Source organism: Myotis brandtii, unplaced genomic scaffold (genome assembly GCF_000412655.1).
Source record: "Myotis brandtii unplaced genomic scaffold, ASM41265v1 scaffold187, whole genome shotgun sequence".
NCBI lineage: Eukaryota > Metazoa > Chordata > Mammalia > Chiroptera > Vespertilionidae > Myotis > Myotis brandtii.
In genome coordinates, this window is record NW_005356944.1 from 4,344,136 (window position 1) to 4,359,509 (window position 15,374).

A 15,374-nucleotide genomic window follows, 5' to 3' on the forward strand; every position below is an offset into this window, starting at 1 on the left:
GCACCAAGTCCAACCCACTCCCAGCCAGCACCCAGGCCCGGCACCCTGTCCCTGGCGGCCTTGGCCCCCAACTGGCCCCACCCCTGGGGCTGGCCCCTCTGCCTGCCCCCACCCGGCTTCTGCTCACTGGGACTGAACCAAACACTAAATCTGTCCCCACCATACAGGTGACCCCTCACCCCTCTCCAAGGGGCAGTCCCCTCCCTACCCCCAAGGGGACGCCAGTGCACACGCCCAAGGAAAGCCCAGCTGGCACACCCAACCCCACACCGCCATCCAGCCCCAGCGTTGGAGGGGTGCCCTGGAGGACAAGGCTCAACTCCATCAAGAACAGCTTCCTGGGGTCACCTCGCTTCCACCGCCGGAAACTGCAGGGTGAGCTCGGTGACGGCAGGGCACAGGCGATGAGCGGGGCAAGTGGAGCACTGCTCATCCTGGCCAGCGGGGCGAGTGGAGCCAGGCAGGGGCCACCCTACCAAAAGCACTGGATCATTCCCAGGTCTGCTAGACTGGCACAGGCCTAGGCAGCATCACAGATCTCCACTATTTACCAGCCTGCTCAACCTGTGCCTGGGCCCACTCAGTGCAGACCTGGCACCCAGTGGGCACAGCCTTGGGAGCCCTCCTGGGACCCTTGCTTCTCCTCAGCCCAGTGGCCTCCTCAGTACGGGCTGCCTGAGGCCCAGGGAGGAGAGATGGCCACTGGGTGGGTGTGGACATGATGGTCACGAAGCCCACAGGGTAATGCAGGGAAGCCTGCCCCTGTGTGCTGGGTGCTGAGGGTCATGTGACAGTGGCTGGCTATCTGGGCTCACCAGCCCCACTGCACAGCCAAGGGGTGAGGCGTGGGGCCCAGTGCCAAGGGGCAGTCCCCTCCTCACCCCCAAGGGGATGCCGGGCACACACCCAAGGAGAGCCCAGCCAGCACACCCAACACCTGGAGGGACAGCAGGACTGGCTGAAGGCCAGAGCAGGCCTAGCCTGGTTTCAGCACCAGGGGTCAGGACAGCTCCCAATGGCCCAAGGCTCCCAAGGCCCTGACCAAGAACGCGCCCTTAGACAGCATGTGGGTGCTCCATAGGACCCCCCATGGTGCAGGACCTAAGGGGAGGGCATAGTGGTCACCACACCTTCTCTCTCTCTCCTTCCTGTGCACAGTCCCGACGCCAGAGGAGATGTCCAACCTGACCCCGGAGTCCTCCCCAGAGTAAGTGGCCGTCGGAGCAGGTGGAATCTGTCAACCTCTTGCCTGGTGCTAGGATGCCAAGAGCACCGGGGGGGGGGGGGGGCAGGGTACCCTCCCACATAACAGGCCACGGAATCCACAAGGGCTTCCGGCTGAGCATCCCAGCCCACAGGTCCTTCTCCCTTTCTCCCTGTGGCCCCTGCTGCTGCTGGTCCTCTCCTCCACCTCCTGCCTCAGCTACCTCCTCTCCAGCGTGCACATCTCGGAGCCTCCTGCACTTTGAACACCAGGCGGGGAGCAGGGCCTAGGATGGTGGGGGAGCCCTTAGGGGACAGTTCAGTTCTGCTCTGAGCCACAGCCTGGGAGAAGGGCCTATGCTGGCTGGAGGCAGTACGGCATAGCCACTCCTCGGAGGGACTGCTGCATACTTGCTGAGCCCTGGCCTCCACACGAGGGAGCCACAGGGGCCCGGCTTGCTCACACTTCAGACACAGCGTCTGCCCTGGATGTGCTGAGCATGGGGAGGCCTCCAGGACTGGTCTGAGGTGCCTGCTACAGGGGTTTCCATCAGGGAAGGGTGCTGGGCAGAGCAGAGCCCAGAAGGTGGCCAGACATGTCCGGTTGTAAGGATGGAGGATTTCAAGGTGAAATCGGTGCAGGCGAGGAGGAGGGATAGCCAGCGTATGGGGTGGCCTTGGCCAAGGCCAGGTGCAGAGTGACCCTCGGATCATCATCACATGAAAGGAAGATGCAGGGGCCGTGGGAGTGATGGGGAAACAGGGCCACCGCCCCCCACCCCGCAGAAGATCTGCATACGGAAATGCCCCCCACTCAGGGTCTCCAGCCAAGGTCCTGGAGAGACCTGCGCAAGTGCCCGCCCTCCCTGAGGCCTCGGCTCCCTCGTCCTCGGGTGGTGGTGTGAACAGGAAATGCGGTGTAGACACAGGGCAGGGCGTGGGGGGCTGCGCTGGCAGTGAAGGCAGTGGGGCCAGCTGTCTGAGAGAGAGAAGTTGTCATGGTGTTGTGCATGTGGGTGCAGGTGCGAGCCGGGAGCCGCTGGGTTAGGGGGATTCTGCAGTCCCACTGGTTGCATCCCTTCAGTTGCCAGTCTCTGCTGCCCTGAAAAGCCTTCTCAAACTTGCCTGCAGTGTAACTGCTGGACTTTCAGGGAATTTACAAAATCACACAGTCACGTGCTGCGGCCGATGGCCTGTGCCCCTCCATTCCATTGAGGCCCATGGGGCCTGTCCCTGCCCAAGAGCCTGGTGGGAATGAGCAGGTGCAGGTGTCCCCGGAAGCGGGGTGCAGTGAGCCCCCCAGAGCCTCCTGCACAAGACATGCTCCTGGTCCCAGGACATTCCACCTGCAGCTTCTAGGAGCCCTGTGTCAGTCAGGGTCCCCGAGGAAACCAAAACCAGGAGGTTGCGGGTGGGTGTGCACATGATGCTAGCGGGCCTGAGACTGGGGTCAGCAGGCGGGAAATAGAACTTGGGTGATGTCGCAGGCTGGCCTGCAGGACCTCGCTGGTAACAACTACCACGTCGATAAGATGTCTTTCAAGAAGCAACACCCAATGTTGGACCAGACAGGCCAAGTTGACACCTTGAGCTACCGTCACAGGCTTGTCCCCACACACCCTCTATTAGCCTTCCCAGCTCAGCCAGGCTTCTTTCAGATCCGGGACTGTTCAAACCTCTGGTGTCAAAGTACAAAAAGCCAGTTTTCACTGTAACTCGTCTGCAGAAGGCACGAGCCCCAGCTGTGGGCTCCAGGCCCGGCGTAGTCCTGGGTGCAGCATTGTGCAGCTCAGGCCAGCAGCCCGCACTCGCTCAACATGGCAGACAGCCAGGGAGCTGAGGTGGCTGAATGAGGGTGTGGGGTCCTCGATGTCCTCTCTTCACATCTTCTGTTGGGATTCCTGCACCGGGCTGACGAGGGAGGACAGGGACACTGTTGGCAGGTGGGTTGGTCATTGTCACAGCAGCTGAAGAGTGGCTCTGGAAATGGGCAGGAAAAGGGAAGATGTCACACAACCAGGAAAACTGTTGGCCATGCCCAGGCCAGTGTAGAGTACCTTGGAGTGCCCTACTAATGCCATGGGCCTGGCTGCTGCTTCTCATCACTGGACAGGTAGAGTGGTCATGTGTCTACACTGTAGCTGCAAGGGAGGCAGCAAGAAGTTGGCCAGGATTTGCCAGTCATCAATGGCTGCATGACAAACGAATCAAACACATTCCACCGTAAAACGATGCATGCTTGTCCTCTCAGTGGTCAGGACTAGCCACGCCCAGCTGGGTGCTTGACTTTAGGGATGACAGGCTGTGGCCTTCATGGCTGCACAGGAGCAGGAGCTGCTGTGGGCCGGATTCAGGTCCCCGTGGGCCTCTCACCAGTTGGTCCATTTCAACAAAGCGGTGAGAGGGGAGTCAAACTTTGTGGCCCGATCTCGGAGATGACTTCCACTTTTCCACATTCTCTTGTCAGAAGCTGGTCACTGGCCCACCCACACCATAGGAAGGGCCACACAGGCGTGAATCCTGGAGGCAGGGTGGTGGGCGTCTATCCCACACTGTCACGGGGAGGGCTCCACCTCAGGGGCAGCCCCAGACCAGGCCACAGTGACCAGGTCAGCATTGACGACCAAGGCGGGAGGGTGGCCCTGAGCGCAATGGGGTAAGGGCTCATGTGAGAAGGTGCTGCCAGCCTGGGGCTCTCTGGGCTGCATCCCCGCCCTGCCCAGCAGCCCAGTCCCATGGAGTGGCCTGGGCTGGGGCAGCAGGGAGGCAGGCAGCGAGGGCCACCAGTCCCTGAGGGCGGAGACAAGGGTGGCCTGGGGAAGCTGAGGTTGTCCCTCCTCTGCGCCATGTCTCAGCCATTTATAGCCATGGCCTGCCCAAGGGTGCCTGGCCTGCCCCAATCCCACCCCAGCTCCCGCATGCTCCTGCTCCCCTCACAGCCCCCCCTGGGTGGGGGCCACTTTCCTCAAGGAGGCTGTGGGACTGCCGCACAGCAAATCACCCCAGGGTCATGGTGCCATACCCTTCTGGTTGGGTTCCAGTGGGTACTGCTGGGCCCAGACAAGGGGGGAGGATGGAGTGTTAGGCCCAGGGCTGTGGGATTAGCAGTAGGGTTATCGAGTCAGGCATGGGTGGAGAGATCAGGGTGTGAGTGGAGACAGGGACAAGGCAGGTCGAGGTTAGGATGGTAATATCAGGGTGGGCAGGGGCTCAGAGTCCAGAGCAGGGTGAATCAGAGCTCAGGAGGCAGTCGGGAGGTCAGGATGGTGGGGTCAGGGGCAGGGCAGGCCTGTCCCCGAGGTGTGAGCAGCCCTTCGCTCCACCCCGCAGGCTGGCCAAGAAGTCCTGGTTCGGGAACTTCATCAGCCTCGAGAAGGAGGAGCAGATCTTCCTGGTCATCAAGGACAAGCCCCTGAGCTCCATCAAAGCTGACATCGTTCATGCCTTCCTGTCGGTGAGCCTTGTCCCTCCCCAGAGGGTCCATTCACTGGACAGACAGACACTGTCTCCGCCTGCCCCGGGGGTGAGGAGAAGGGGACCCTGGAGGAGCAGGTGTGGGCCAGGCAGGGACACGTGTGGCTGGCGGGTTGAGGCGTTGACAAAGCAAGCCATGCTGTGAACAGGTCCCAGGCTGGGCTGTGATGGAGGGTGGCACTGGGGACAGGGATACGCCCCGAGGGCTGATGCGCAGGCAGCCTCAATAGAGGGACCTCTGCCACATCCAGGGGATGTGCCAAGGCCTCAGGAACAGTCCCCAGGGGCCTGTTTCCTGAGTGCCCTCTGCATGCCCCACATGCTGCCGGCCTCCTGCAGCCCCTGCCTCCCACCGAGGCCTATAGTGCTGAGGGGGCTACACTGGGCCTTCTATGGGTTCCCTTGTCTTTGCCAAATCACCAGGCACAGGGAGCAGAAAGCCCTGAGGGTTTTCTTCCAGATTCATGCCAGGGGGCCCCAGGATCACAGCTTAGGGGAGATCCCAGGATCACCAGAGGGGGTCTAGCTGCTGCAGCTCCAGCCCCACCACCAGGTGGGCAGAGATTGCCGGGGGTTTCTCTGAGCCCAGTCTCAGCACTCCCTGTCACCGGCTGCCGCCCAGGTTCCCTTAGGGCTATGAGGACAGCAGGTGCTCCTCCCAGAGGTTCAGGGGCCAGGAGAGCCCAGAACCAGGCAGGGGTCAACCTCATGCTGGACACAGGCACACTGGCCCCTTTGACTCCCCTGTACCCTGCTCTCTTCCTTAGGGCCCAGGTCTGGGCCTCTGTCCCCCCTGACCCCACCCTATGATCTCCAGGCCCCTTCTACTGTTCCTGGAACACCAAGAGTCCCTCCCCGTGGGGCATGGACTCAGCCACTGCCCTCTAATGCTTCCCAGTATGGCTGGCCCTTCTGACCTCGGGTGCTGGGCATTCCTGGGGGCAGAATCCTCTCTTGGGGGGGACCCTGAGGCAAGATTGCCTGCTGAGTTTGTTGTGACCAGTTTCCTTTGTATATACAGCGGGTGTCGACCAGGTGCAGAGCCTCAGGCACTGTTGTCAGCGATGGCCCTGGCCTTGGCCTCAGGTGGCTGTTCTCAGTGCCAACAGAGGCTTCAGCCTTGGTCCCCTGTCCTCACTGCTGCTCTGGGGGTCCCCCTCCCACCTGCATGTTTACTCATCGCTCCTTAGAAAGCCCTGCCCCGGGTCTCGGTCAGTCCTGCTCTTGGCTCTCATGGCCACATCCCGAGGGCCCTGCTGGTGATGGCCTCCCCAGGTGGAGGCTAGCTGCACCCATTTCACAGATGAGGCTGGAGGGGCTGGCCTGTGGGTCCCAGTTCAGGAGCTCAGGGTGGGGGCTGGGTCCCTGCTCACACCGAACTGCCACTCTGCAGATTCCCAGTCTCAGCCACAGCGTCATCTCCCAGACCAGCTTTCGGGCCGAGTACAAGGCGACAGGGGGCCCGGCAGTGTTCCAGAAGCCTGTCAAGTTCCAGGTGGACATCACCTACAGCGAGGGTGGGGCGGCACAGAAGGAGAACGGCATCTACTCTGTCACATTCACGCTTCTATCAGGTGAGCTGCTGGGTCCAGGGCACGGGCTCCGGCCACCTCGCCCAGGCTTAACCCCCTGTCTCCCCCAGGCCCAAGCCGCCGCTTCAAGAGGGTCGTGGAGACCATTCAGACACAGCTACTGAGCACACACGACCAGCCCTCCACCCAGCACTTGTCAGGTGAGGCGGCGCTCAGCTCGGCCGCCCTGTGGGCCATCGAGTGGGCGTGGCCCCTCCGCCGCCCCCCAGGGAGCAGGGCCTCCCCAGCACAGCGGGCCAGCCCGAGTCTGCACACCCAGGGAGGTAGGGCCCAGCACACCACACTGAAAGGCACCTCTTGTCCACTGTAGAACCCTCCCCGCCAGCGCCAGGACTAAGCTGGGGTGCTGGGCTTAAAGGCCAGAAGGTGGCCACCAGCTACGAGAGTAGCCTCTGACGCTGGCAGGTAAGGTGTCCCGCCCCACCACTGGGGCAAGGAGGGGGCTGCAGTCATGTCCTCTGGCAAGAGCCAGGCTGGCCCTGAGAAGGGCACCCTGTGCCCACTCACATGGCCAGTGGCCAGCTCCTGGCCCTTGACAAGCCGTGCAGGTCCAGAGCCCAGGCTGAGTCTCGGGGCACAGGGCAGGCTGGCCCCGGGACCCCCCAGCGAGAGCAGGCCCCGGGAGAGCAGTGGCCAAGGTCCTGCCTGGAGCCCTGGCCCCTTGGGATTCCCCCGCAGCAGCGCCCTGTGAGGGCTGTGGCCCTGGAGCCTGACATGTGGTGGGGTTGTTTGCCATCTGCCCTCCCTGAAGCCTGTGACTGTCTGGCCTTGAGCAGGACAAAAGGGGCCTCAGGCCCCAGTCAAAGCAAGGGCTCCCCAACTGGGCCTAGAGAAGCCATCCAGGGAAAGGGGCTCCCAGGCCCAAGGGTCATGCCTGGTGGGGGTGGGCTGCACTGGTATGGGTGTGTGAGCCCTGCGTGAGTCGCCATCTATTGGTGAAGGTGTGCAGTGTGTGTCTGGATGGCGGTGAGGTGCGGGGTTGTCGTGAGGCCTGTTCTGACGTTTGGGGCCTAGGGCGCAAGGTGTCCAGCCCTCGTCTGCCTCTCTGAACCCCCTGCGGCCAGCTGGGGCCTCAGTGGGCCCTTCCCCCGACCTGTGGTGCTTCTGTGTGGAGTTCTAAAGGCCAGGCCGGCCCAGCGCCCACCCCACCCTGCCATCCTCATTCCATCGTCTGTTTTTCACTGCCCTCCTCTTCTCCCTAACATGTCCCTCAGCACCCTGGCCCTAGCCCAGGTGTGGGCCCGCTCTCCTGGCTGTTAGGGTGGGGAGCAGGCAGGCCAGGTGCCTCTGGCTCCTGAGCTGTTAAGGTCTCCATCTGGAGCAGTGCAATGCTGACAGGGAAACTGAAGCTGGGGAAGAACAAAGCTTGTCTGGGAAGGGGAGCCAAGACCAGGGCCTGGCATGCTTATGTCCAGCAGGCCTCTGTGCCTACAGCCATCCCAGAGCAGGGCCTTGCTGGCCTGGACCAATGAGCTCTGGGCCCTCACCCATCTCCCTCACCCTCCTTCAGCAAGTTCTCTTCCTGGGGATCCCAAACTGGTACCTCAGCCCATTCCCTGACCCCATCCCCTGGCCTCCCTCCCACACTGGATGCTCTTGTCCAGCAAGCTCAGTCCCAGGGCCATCATGGGAGGTGGGTAGAAAGAGGGACCTTCAACCACCACACCAAGTCCTCTGGTGGCCACTCCAACAGGGCCCCAGCCTGTCCTACAAAGGGGAGGCCCAGAGGGCACATCCCACCTGCAGCGAGGGCTTTGCCAGCACCAACGCTCCCAGGCCCAGCAGCAGATGGGAGGGTCAGGGTAGGGTACTGCAGGCCTGCAGGGTGAGGACACGTGGGTGGCCAGTGCAGACCATGGCCAAAGTCGTGGGCTTCTCAGCTCCACAGCCTGTCTTGGACCCAGGGCAGGACAGCGGGAGAGGCTCTGGCAGGACCCTCTACTGCCCAGGTGGCCCTCACCTAATGCCTGCACTCTGAGCCCGCCCACTCCATACCTACCCCTTTGGGCTCCACCCCTCAGACCCCACTCCCTGCCCTGAGCCTCTACTTGTCCCTGAGGGGCTGGTGGGAAGCTGTGTTCACATCCCCCTCTCTCCGTTCTGTGCTCCAGACACCACTAACTGTGTGGAGATGATGACGGGGAGGCTTTCCAAGTGTGGTAAGAACCCCTATCGCCTGGGCCTCCCGCCTATCACCCCACCTGCAACCCGCTCCCGGCTGGGTGCTGCGCCTGCCACCCCTGGGGCTGTCCTGGGGTCTGTGTGTAGCTTGGGGCCCAGACACACACGGGACTCAGGGTAGGCCCCTGCACGCCCAGCCTCTTGCCTCTGCCAGGAGCACCCTGTCACTCATCCAATAGCAGCACAGGCCTGGCCAGGATCAGGGTGGGCCCGGGAGGGACCCGTGTTCAGAGCATGCCCTGAGACCAGCGAGGGTCGCATGTGCAGGCTCTGACCGGGGATCACAATGGAGTGCAATCAGGAGCAGGGGCCGCTCCTGCTGGGACCTGTGAGCTACCCAGGCCATACAACACTCCCCTCCCACTGTACCTGGCAGGGAGAGGAGGGACCTGGCAGGGCTCAGGTTTAGGAACTAAAGCAAAGGTGCCCCATCAGTGCACCTGGACAGGGAGCACAGGCCCCAGGTCAGGGTGGTCATCCCATCCTACCCCTTCCTCTTGACCTCAGGACATTCCCACTCTGGCTGCCTGCCCCCCACCCTCCCACACCCAAGCTCTCCATGCCTGTCCATCCATCCTTCCATCTGTCTGTCCGCTGTCTCCACATTGTGTGGCCTGGGCTGGCCAGGGGAGGAGTATGGCAGGCACGCTGGCTCCAGCCTCCCAACCCAGAGCAGACCCCGTGGCCTCCTGCCAAGAGCCAGACGCCCGTCCCAGGCTCCTGCTCCCTGGGGATGTGGAAGCCCTGTCTTTGTGGCTCTGAGTTCAGAGTGGGCCGGCCGGCCAGCAAGGCCACGGAGCTGACAAGGGGAGACTCTGAGACTGGTGTCTGAGTTCCGTGTCTGGCTGAGGCCAAGGGAGGCGCTGCACCTGCAAGGCCAGGCCTGGTGAGGGAGGAGGGGTCTCTCCACCTGCCTTGGGTTCCTGCCCCGCAGTTCAGAGGCCTAGAGGTCCCAGCTCGTGTCCCCAAAGCCCCAACCCCTCCTGTGAGCCCCTGGCACAGAGGGCACCCCGCCGGCCGGCCGCCTGCCCACCCTGCTTGCTGTCACCTGTCCCCACCCCCTACGCCCATCTCAGACCTCATCTCGTTGGGTTTTTCTTTCTCTCGCCAAGGCCCTTTCGTTCATTTGTTTGTTTGTTCTCTTTCTCTCTCCTTCCCTCCCTTCCTCTTTCTCGCCCCTTTTTTTTCTTTTTTCTTTTCTTTTGTCTTCTGTTCTGTGTACCCAGGCAGCCCATTGAGTAACTTCTTTGACGTAATTAAACAACTTTTTTCAGACGAGAAGAACGGGCAGGCGGCCCAGGCCCCCAGCACGCCCGCCAAGCGGAGTGCCCACAGTCCACTCGGTGACTCGGCGGCCGCTGGCCCTGGCCCTGGAGGGGATGCCGAGTACCCAACGGGCAAGGACACGGCCAAGACGGGGCCACCCGCCGCCCGCCACGAGCAGCCTTAGACACATAGCCCCTCCCCCCCCAGCACGGCCCTGACAGTGGCCACCAAGGCTACCGAGCCACCTGCCCGCCCTGAGTGGACCCAGGGCCACACCCACCTACCCATCTAGACTGGTGTGAAGCGGGGGAGGAAAGGATAGGGGCACCGGGGGCCAGGGCCTGTGGCCGGTCCACCCGTGCCTGCTCTCTCTTTCTCTCGCTGTTTCTCTCTCTGCCTGTCTCTGACAACGTCACTGTTTCCACTCTGATACCAGGAATTATCCCGAAAAGTTAACATGTCACCTCCACGAGGCCGTCCTCTGGGCTCCGCGCCGGACACCGGCCCGCTGAAGGCAGCTGCCGTGGACCTGCCTCTCCTCTCCTGCTGCTGCGGCGTGCCCGGCGGCGAGGCCCTGCCCACCGCCACTGCCTCCGTCCACCTGCCCGCGTGGCACTCTGCCCGGTTTCTGCTCCGCATGGCCATGGGGAGGAGGACCTGGCTCCGAGGGGAAGCTGCCTCCAGCCTGCCGACAGACTTGCAGTGACTCGAGCCCTCGGCAGGTCCTGTCGCCCAGGCTGCCTCCAGGGCGGGGCCGTGGTGGGCGAAGCATCTGAGAGGCGGGCAGAGGGCGCTTGCAGCCTCTCCTCAGCCCCTTCCTTCTGCAGAACCCCCTCCCCAGTCCATCGACACCTCGGCACCCACGCTGATGCTAGCTGGCACCCAGTCCCCCCGGCTCGTTGCTGCAGGTGCTCTCGGGCCTGCGTTCCTGTCCTGGCTCGGGTGGAACTGGACCCAGAGGCAGCAGGCTGGCCGAGATCAGTATTATTTATTTGCTGTTTTAACTTATTGAGTTTCTTTACTTCTCTGTTCAGGGAAGGGGCAGCAGCAGCATCTTCCTGCCGTCTGTCTGTCTGTCTGTCTGTCTCGGGCAGGGTGGGTCTGGGCCCAGGTGCCCTGAGGACGCAGCCGATGGGGCACTGGGGGGCAGGCCGGTGGGTGCAGTGCCGGCAAGCTACTGTAAACTTTAAAGAATTCCTGCAAGATATTTTTATAAACTTTTTTTCTTGGTTGTTTTTGGAAAAGGGTGTGGGGGAGGGGAGCCGCTGGGCAGGGCTAGGTTTTGTGTTCGGTTCTTGCTCTTGGTTCTTTCTATATACACACATATATATATTTAAAGAACGGCGCAGGCCACTCTGTCTGCTCTGTCCGTCCTGGGTAGAAGCAACTCCAGTCCCATGGGCGCCAATGCCCAGGGCCCCTCCACCCGGTCCAGGATGGGGACCCTCTTGGTTCTGTGTCCGAGAACAGGGTAGGAGGAAGGCCCTGGGCTGGCCCCCACCCACTCACAGGATGGCAGGGGCACCGCAGAGTTTTTTACTAAAATGACAAAACGTGAAAAAAAACAAAAAAACAAAAAAAAAACACCACATAACCAAGAACAGAGTCAGCGGCGTCCTCTGCAGTGTTTCCTGTGCGGGTGCGGCCGCCCGCTTTCCATCCCCAGCTAATGCTTGCGTTTCTTCCTGTGGGTACGGCCAGCCCGGCGCACAGACCCCGCGGTGTCAAGGGACCGGGCAGCCGGAGGCCGGGAGGGCAGGTCTGATTGCATGCCTTTGCTGTGACGGGTCCACTCTGCTTCTGGTGTCTCCCCGCAGCCCGCCCGCCTGCCCGCCCTCGGTCGAGGATAGATTTTAACGCTTCTGTCCACTGGCCCCGCCACAGGCTGGGGCTTCCACATAAGAACTATTACACGCCCGATAACAGCAAAGCCACAGGTACAAGCGGGGGCTTCTCAAGAGGCAGAGGACACCGAAAGCAATATCTCTTCGTCAGCCTTCCTCTTTTGTACTTGGGACACATGCAGACGTCACGGAAACAAACAAGCCCACCCCATGTACCCCTGTCAAATAACTGTGAGCAACTTTAGTTCCGGAACAATAAATTCCTTCAGTAAAGACACTGACACCAGTCTCGGTCCAGGCGGGCGGGGTGGGGACACGGGTGGTCTGGGTTCACCAGCTCGTGTCCCCCATGTGTGCTGCCCAGGGCTCTGCAGGGGTGGGTGGTACAGCCTCTGCTTCAGCAGAAGAGGATAGACCCTGTACGGGGGGTGGGGACTGCCCCAGTCTGAGCTGGGTAACCTGCTGGGGTGGGTGGGAGGAGAGGCCCAGGGGCACAGGGAAGCCTCACCCAAAGTGGACAAAGAGCACCACCCCCTGCTTGACCACGGCCACCCCAGACCTCAAGTGTCACCCAGCACTTGGGCTTCTTCCTGGAGGATAACCTTTTCGATCCTTTTTTTGGGAAGAAGCGGATGGGGTTCTGTAGCCCAACCCTGGAAGCAAAGGGAGGCAATCCCAGCCACACTCTCAGCGCCCGCCAGCTAGGGATGCAGGTACTTGGATCACATTTCAGCCATCCACCCCTCTGCTACTGCACCAGGAAGGGCAGGCCCAACCCCATCGCCAGGGCAGCACTTAGGGACCCACTGCACAGCCATGAGATGGGGAGAGCACCCTGGATAGGGCGTCCGATCAGAGATCAGTCGCCCTTGGAGATCCCCGACAAGCACACTGCCCCATACATGGATGTCGGGCACAGCACGGCCATGGGGCTAGCTGGGGAACGTCTCAGCACCAGCCATGTCCCCTGGGCCGGGTGTAGCACAGATCTACAGTGGCTCTCTGTGGTGGGGGCATGCTGTGCTTTGTACCATGTCAGCACTGCCCTGATCACCCATTCCTGGGTGGCAATCAAACCTGTTCCCAGACTTGCCACAGGTGCCCTGCGGGCAGAATCAGCCCCTGCGTCCTGCCCTCATCTCCTGCAACCCCTGCTGCAGGGGACAGCCCAAGGGTGCCTGGCTTCTCTGGCTCAGTGGGGAGCCTACTGGCAACTGGGCTTGCCTCTGAGGGGGTGGGTGCCCAGAGGTGCTCTGGAGACGCAGAGGGCACCAGGCTCCATTGCAAAGGCTGGACTGCATAGTGTCTTGTTAACTTCAGCTTAGAAAACAGGCTGAAGGACTTTGGTGGTTACACTCTCACAGGGCACTGGGTTACCGGACTGTCGGGGTGCCGGCTGCTGACCATGGAGCAGCGTCCTGATGGGAGTGGATCCCAAGGGGCAAAGCAGAGCCCAGGAGCCTTCATGCAGGGCGGGAAGCATTTGCCCAGGGCTGCCAGCATGCATGAGTCCAGCAGGACACATGATGGAACCTTCTGGAACAAAGCACTGAAGTCACGCAGAAACAATTCTGACGCCCTTCATACTGAATCACCAGGCTGGGGTTGCTTTGAGCACCAGGAGGTGCAGCCGCCAGCAACCCCTGTGCAGCCCTCCAGACAGTGGTGCTGTGGGGGGCAGGGCAGGCCTCGTGGGAGGGGCCAGGCTGTGAAGGCTAGGCACCCAAGAGTGTACTGGGATTTTCTGAGAGCCCCGGGGCCAACACCAAGAGCAGAAAGGAGGAGTTGAAAGGACTGGAATTGGGGGGCGGGGGGGTGGGGCGCCTCTGGTCTCTAGCTCAGCGAAGACAAAACCCAATGGACAGACAGGGAGCTCTTGCCCTTGCAGGGAGTTGTGGCAATAGGGCCTTCTGGTGGATATTATGAGAACAGCACCCTAGTACTGAATTCTGGGTGTCTGAAAAGAAAACCCAATTTAAGGAATTAAAAATGGTTGGTGGAGTAAGTGGATGCTACACAGACACGCTCCCAGGACCAAACTGGAATTACAACTAAAATACCAAGAAAAATCACAAATAATCAACTGAAGACTAGCTGAAGAGAACCCTGATAACTAAAGACAGAAAGTGGGGACCACATAGATACTGGTAGGAAGGGCAGAGGCACAAAAGAGCGGCTGGGCACCACAGACAGCAGCTGAAGTTCTGGAGAGATATCTCAGCTGTGTGGGTTTGCCACTGAGAACTCTGGGGTCTAATCCCCAATTGGGCTGCCCAGCAGAGAGCACCAGAACTGAGAAAGGTGCCCACAAAACATCTGGCTGTGAAAAGCAGCAGGGTTGCTATCTTCCAGGGAGAGATGCCTAGAAATGCAGGCACTCTCTTAAAGGGCTAATACACAAAATTTCGTGTGCAGACACTCACCTTGGGCTCCAGGAGAGGGAGGGCAGAGTGGACTGGAGCTGTGTGAGCAGAAGTCAGGGTTAGGGGCTCTAGGGTTAGAGCTCAGAGGGCAGACAACCTGGTTTTCTGTGTTGAGTCATTCCTCACATTGCAGAGGTCATCTTTCTCAGGCAGAATTTTGTTATCCAGGTGGTTTTGCCTGGGGGGAAGACAGTTGACCCACCCTATTGGAAAACCCCTTGCCCCACCATGTGGCATTTCTGAGACCCATTAAGAGACTGAGAATAACAACTAGCCTCCAGGCAGAAGCAACTGCCCCACCCTGTCGGAAACCTCTCACCACACCCGTGGACAATTGCCTGAGGGCTACTCCAAATGAATCCAGCCCTAACCGGTTTGGCTCAGTGGATAGAGCATCGGCCTGCAGACTCAAGGGTCCCGGGTTCGATTCCGGTCAAGGGCATGTACCTTGGTTGCGGGCACGTCCCCAGTGGGGAGTGTGCAGGAGGCAGCTGATCAATGTTTCTCTCTCATCGATGTTTCTGACTCTCTATCCCTTTCCCTTCCTCTCTGTAAAAAATCAATAAAATATATTTTTTTAAAAATGAATCCAATCAATCTGTAGGCAGAGGTGAGTCTCTGGAGGATTTGAGTCTTTGCCTGATCTAATTAGTCAGAAACAGCATTTGACTGTCCTGCACTAGAGATTTGGAGGCATAGCAAGACCTACCTAATACATAGTCACAAACCCAAAAAGGCAACCAAAATGGGGAGACAAAAAAAAAAAGAAAGAAAGAACAAGAGAATGCTCCAGAAAATAAATGAAGATATTTTTTAAAATGAATCCAATCAATCTGTAGGCAGAGGTGAGTCTCTGGAGGATTTGAGTCTTTGCCTGATCTAATTAGTCAGAAACAGCATTTGACTGTCCTGCACTAGAGATTTGGAGGCATAGCAAGACCTACCTAATACATAGTCACAAACCCAAAAAGGCAACCAAAATGGGGAGACAAAAAAAAAAAGAAAGAAAGAACAAGAGAATGCTCCAGAAAATAAATGAAGATAAGAAACTTATCTGATATAGAGTTCAGAATAATGATGGTAAAGATACTCAACAGCATAAGAAAAAAGATATAGTAAATATGAAAAAAAAACACAGGCTGAAATAAAGAATGATATAGCACAAATAAAGAACACACTGGTGCCGAAACCGGTTTGGCTCAGTGGATGGAGCGTTGGCCTGCAGACTGAGGGGTCCCGGGTTCGATTCCGGTCAAGGGCATGTACCTTGGTTGCGGGCACATCCCCAGTAGAAGATGTGCAGGAGGCAGCTGATCAATGTTTCTCCTCATCGATGTTTCTGGCTCTCTATCTCTCTCCCTTCCTCTCTGTAAAAAATCAATAAAATATAT

The 15,374-nt window shown here is 59.9% G+C and overlaps 1 protein-coding gene across 16 annotated transcripts in view; it reads left to right on the forward strand.

The window, feature by feature from the left end:
• Window positions 1–11,841, forward strand: part of BRSK2 (BR serine/threonine kinase 2) — a 34,675-nt gene extending 22,834 nt beyond the window's left edge. For 3 of the 16 annotated variants that reach the window (XM_014538144.1, XM_014538145.1, XM_014538146.1), the window contains 7 exons: window positions 168–375; window positions 1,159–1,207; window positions 4,534–4,657; window positions 6,071–6,251; window positions 6,320–6,409; window positions 8,381–8,428; window positions 9,677–11,841. In XM_014538144.1, coding sequence (XP_014393630.1) covers window positions 168–375; window positions 1,159–1,207; window positions 4,534–4,657; window positions 6,071–6,251; window positions 6,320–6,409; window positions 8,381–8,428; window positions 9,677–9,900 — 924 coding nt within the window. In that variant the 3' untranslated portion in view covers window positions 9,901–11,841. Of the gene's footprint in view, window positions 1–167; window positions 376–1,158; window positions 1,208–4,533; window positions 4,658–6,070; window positions 6,252–6,319; window positions 6,410–6,579; window positions 6,675–8,380; window positions 8,429–9,676 lie in introns of all 16 variants that reach the window. The other 13 variants (XR_001361737.1, XR_001361739.1, XM_005864390.2 and 10 more) reach the window with 8 other exon arrangements.
• The last annotated feature ends 3,533 nt before the right edge of the window (window positions 11,842–15,374 follow it).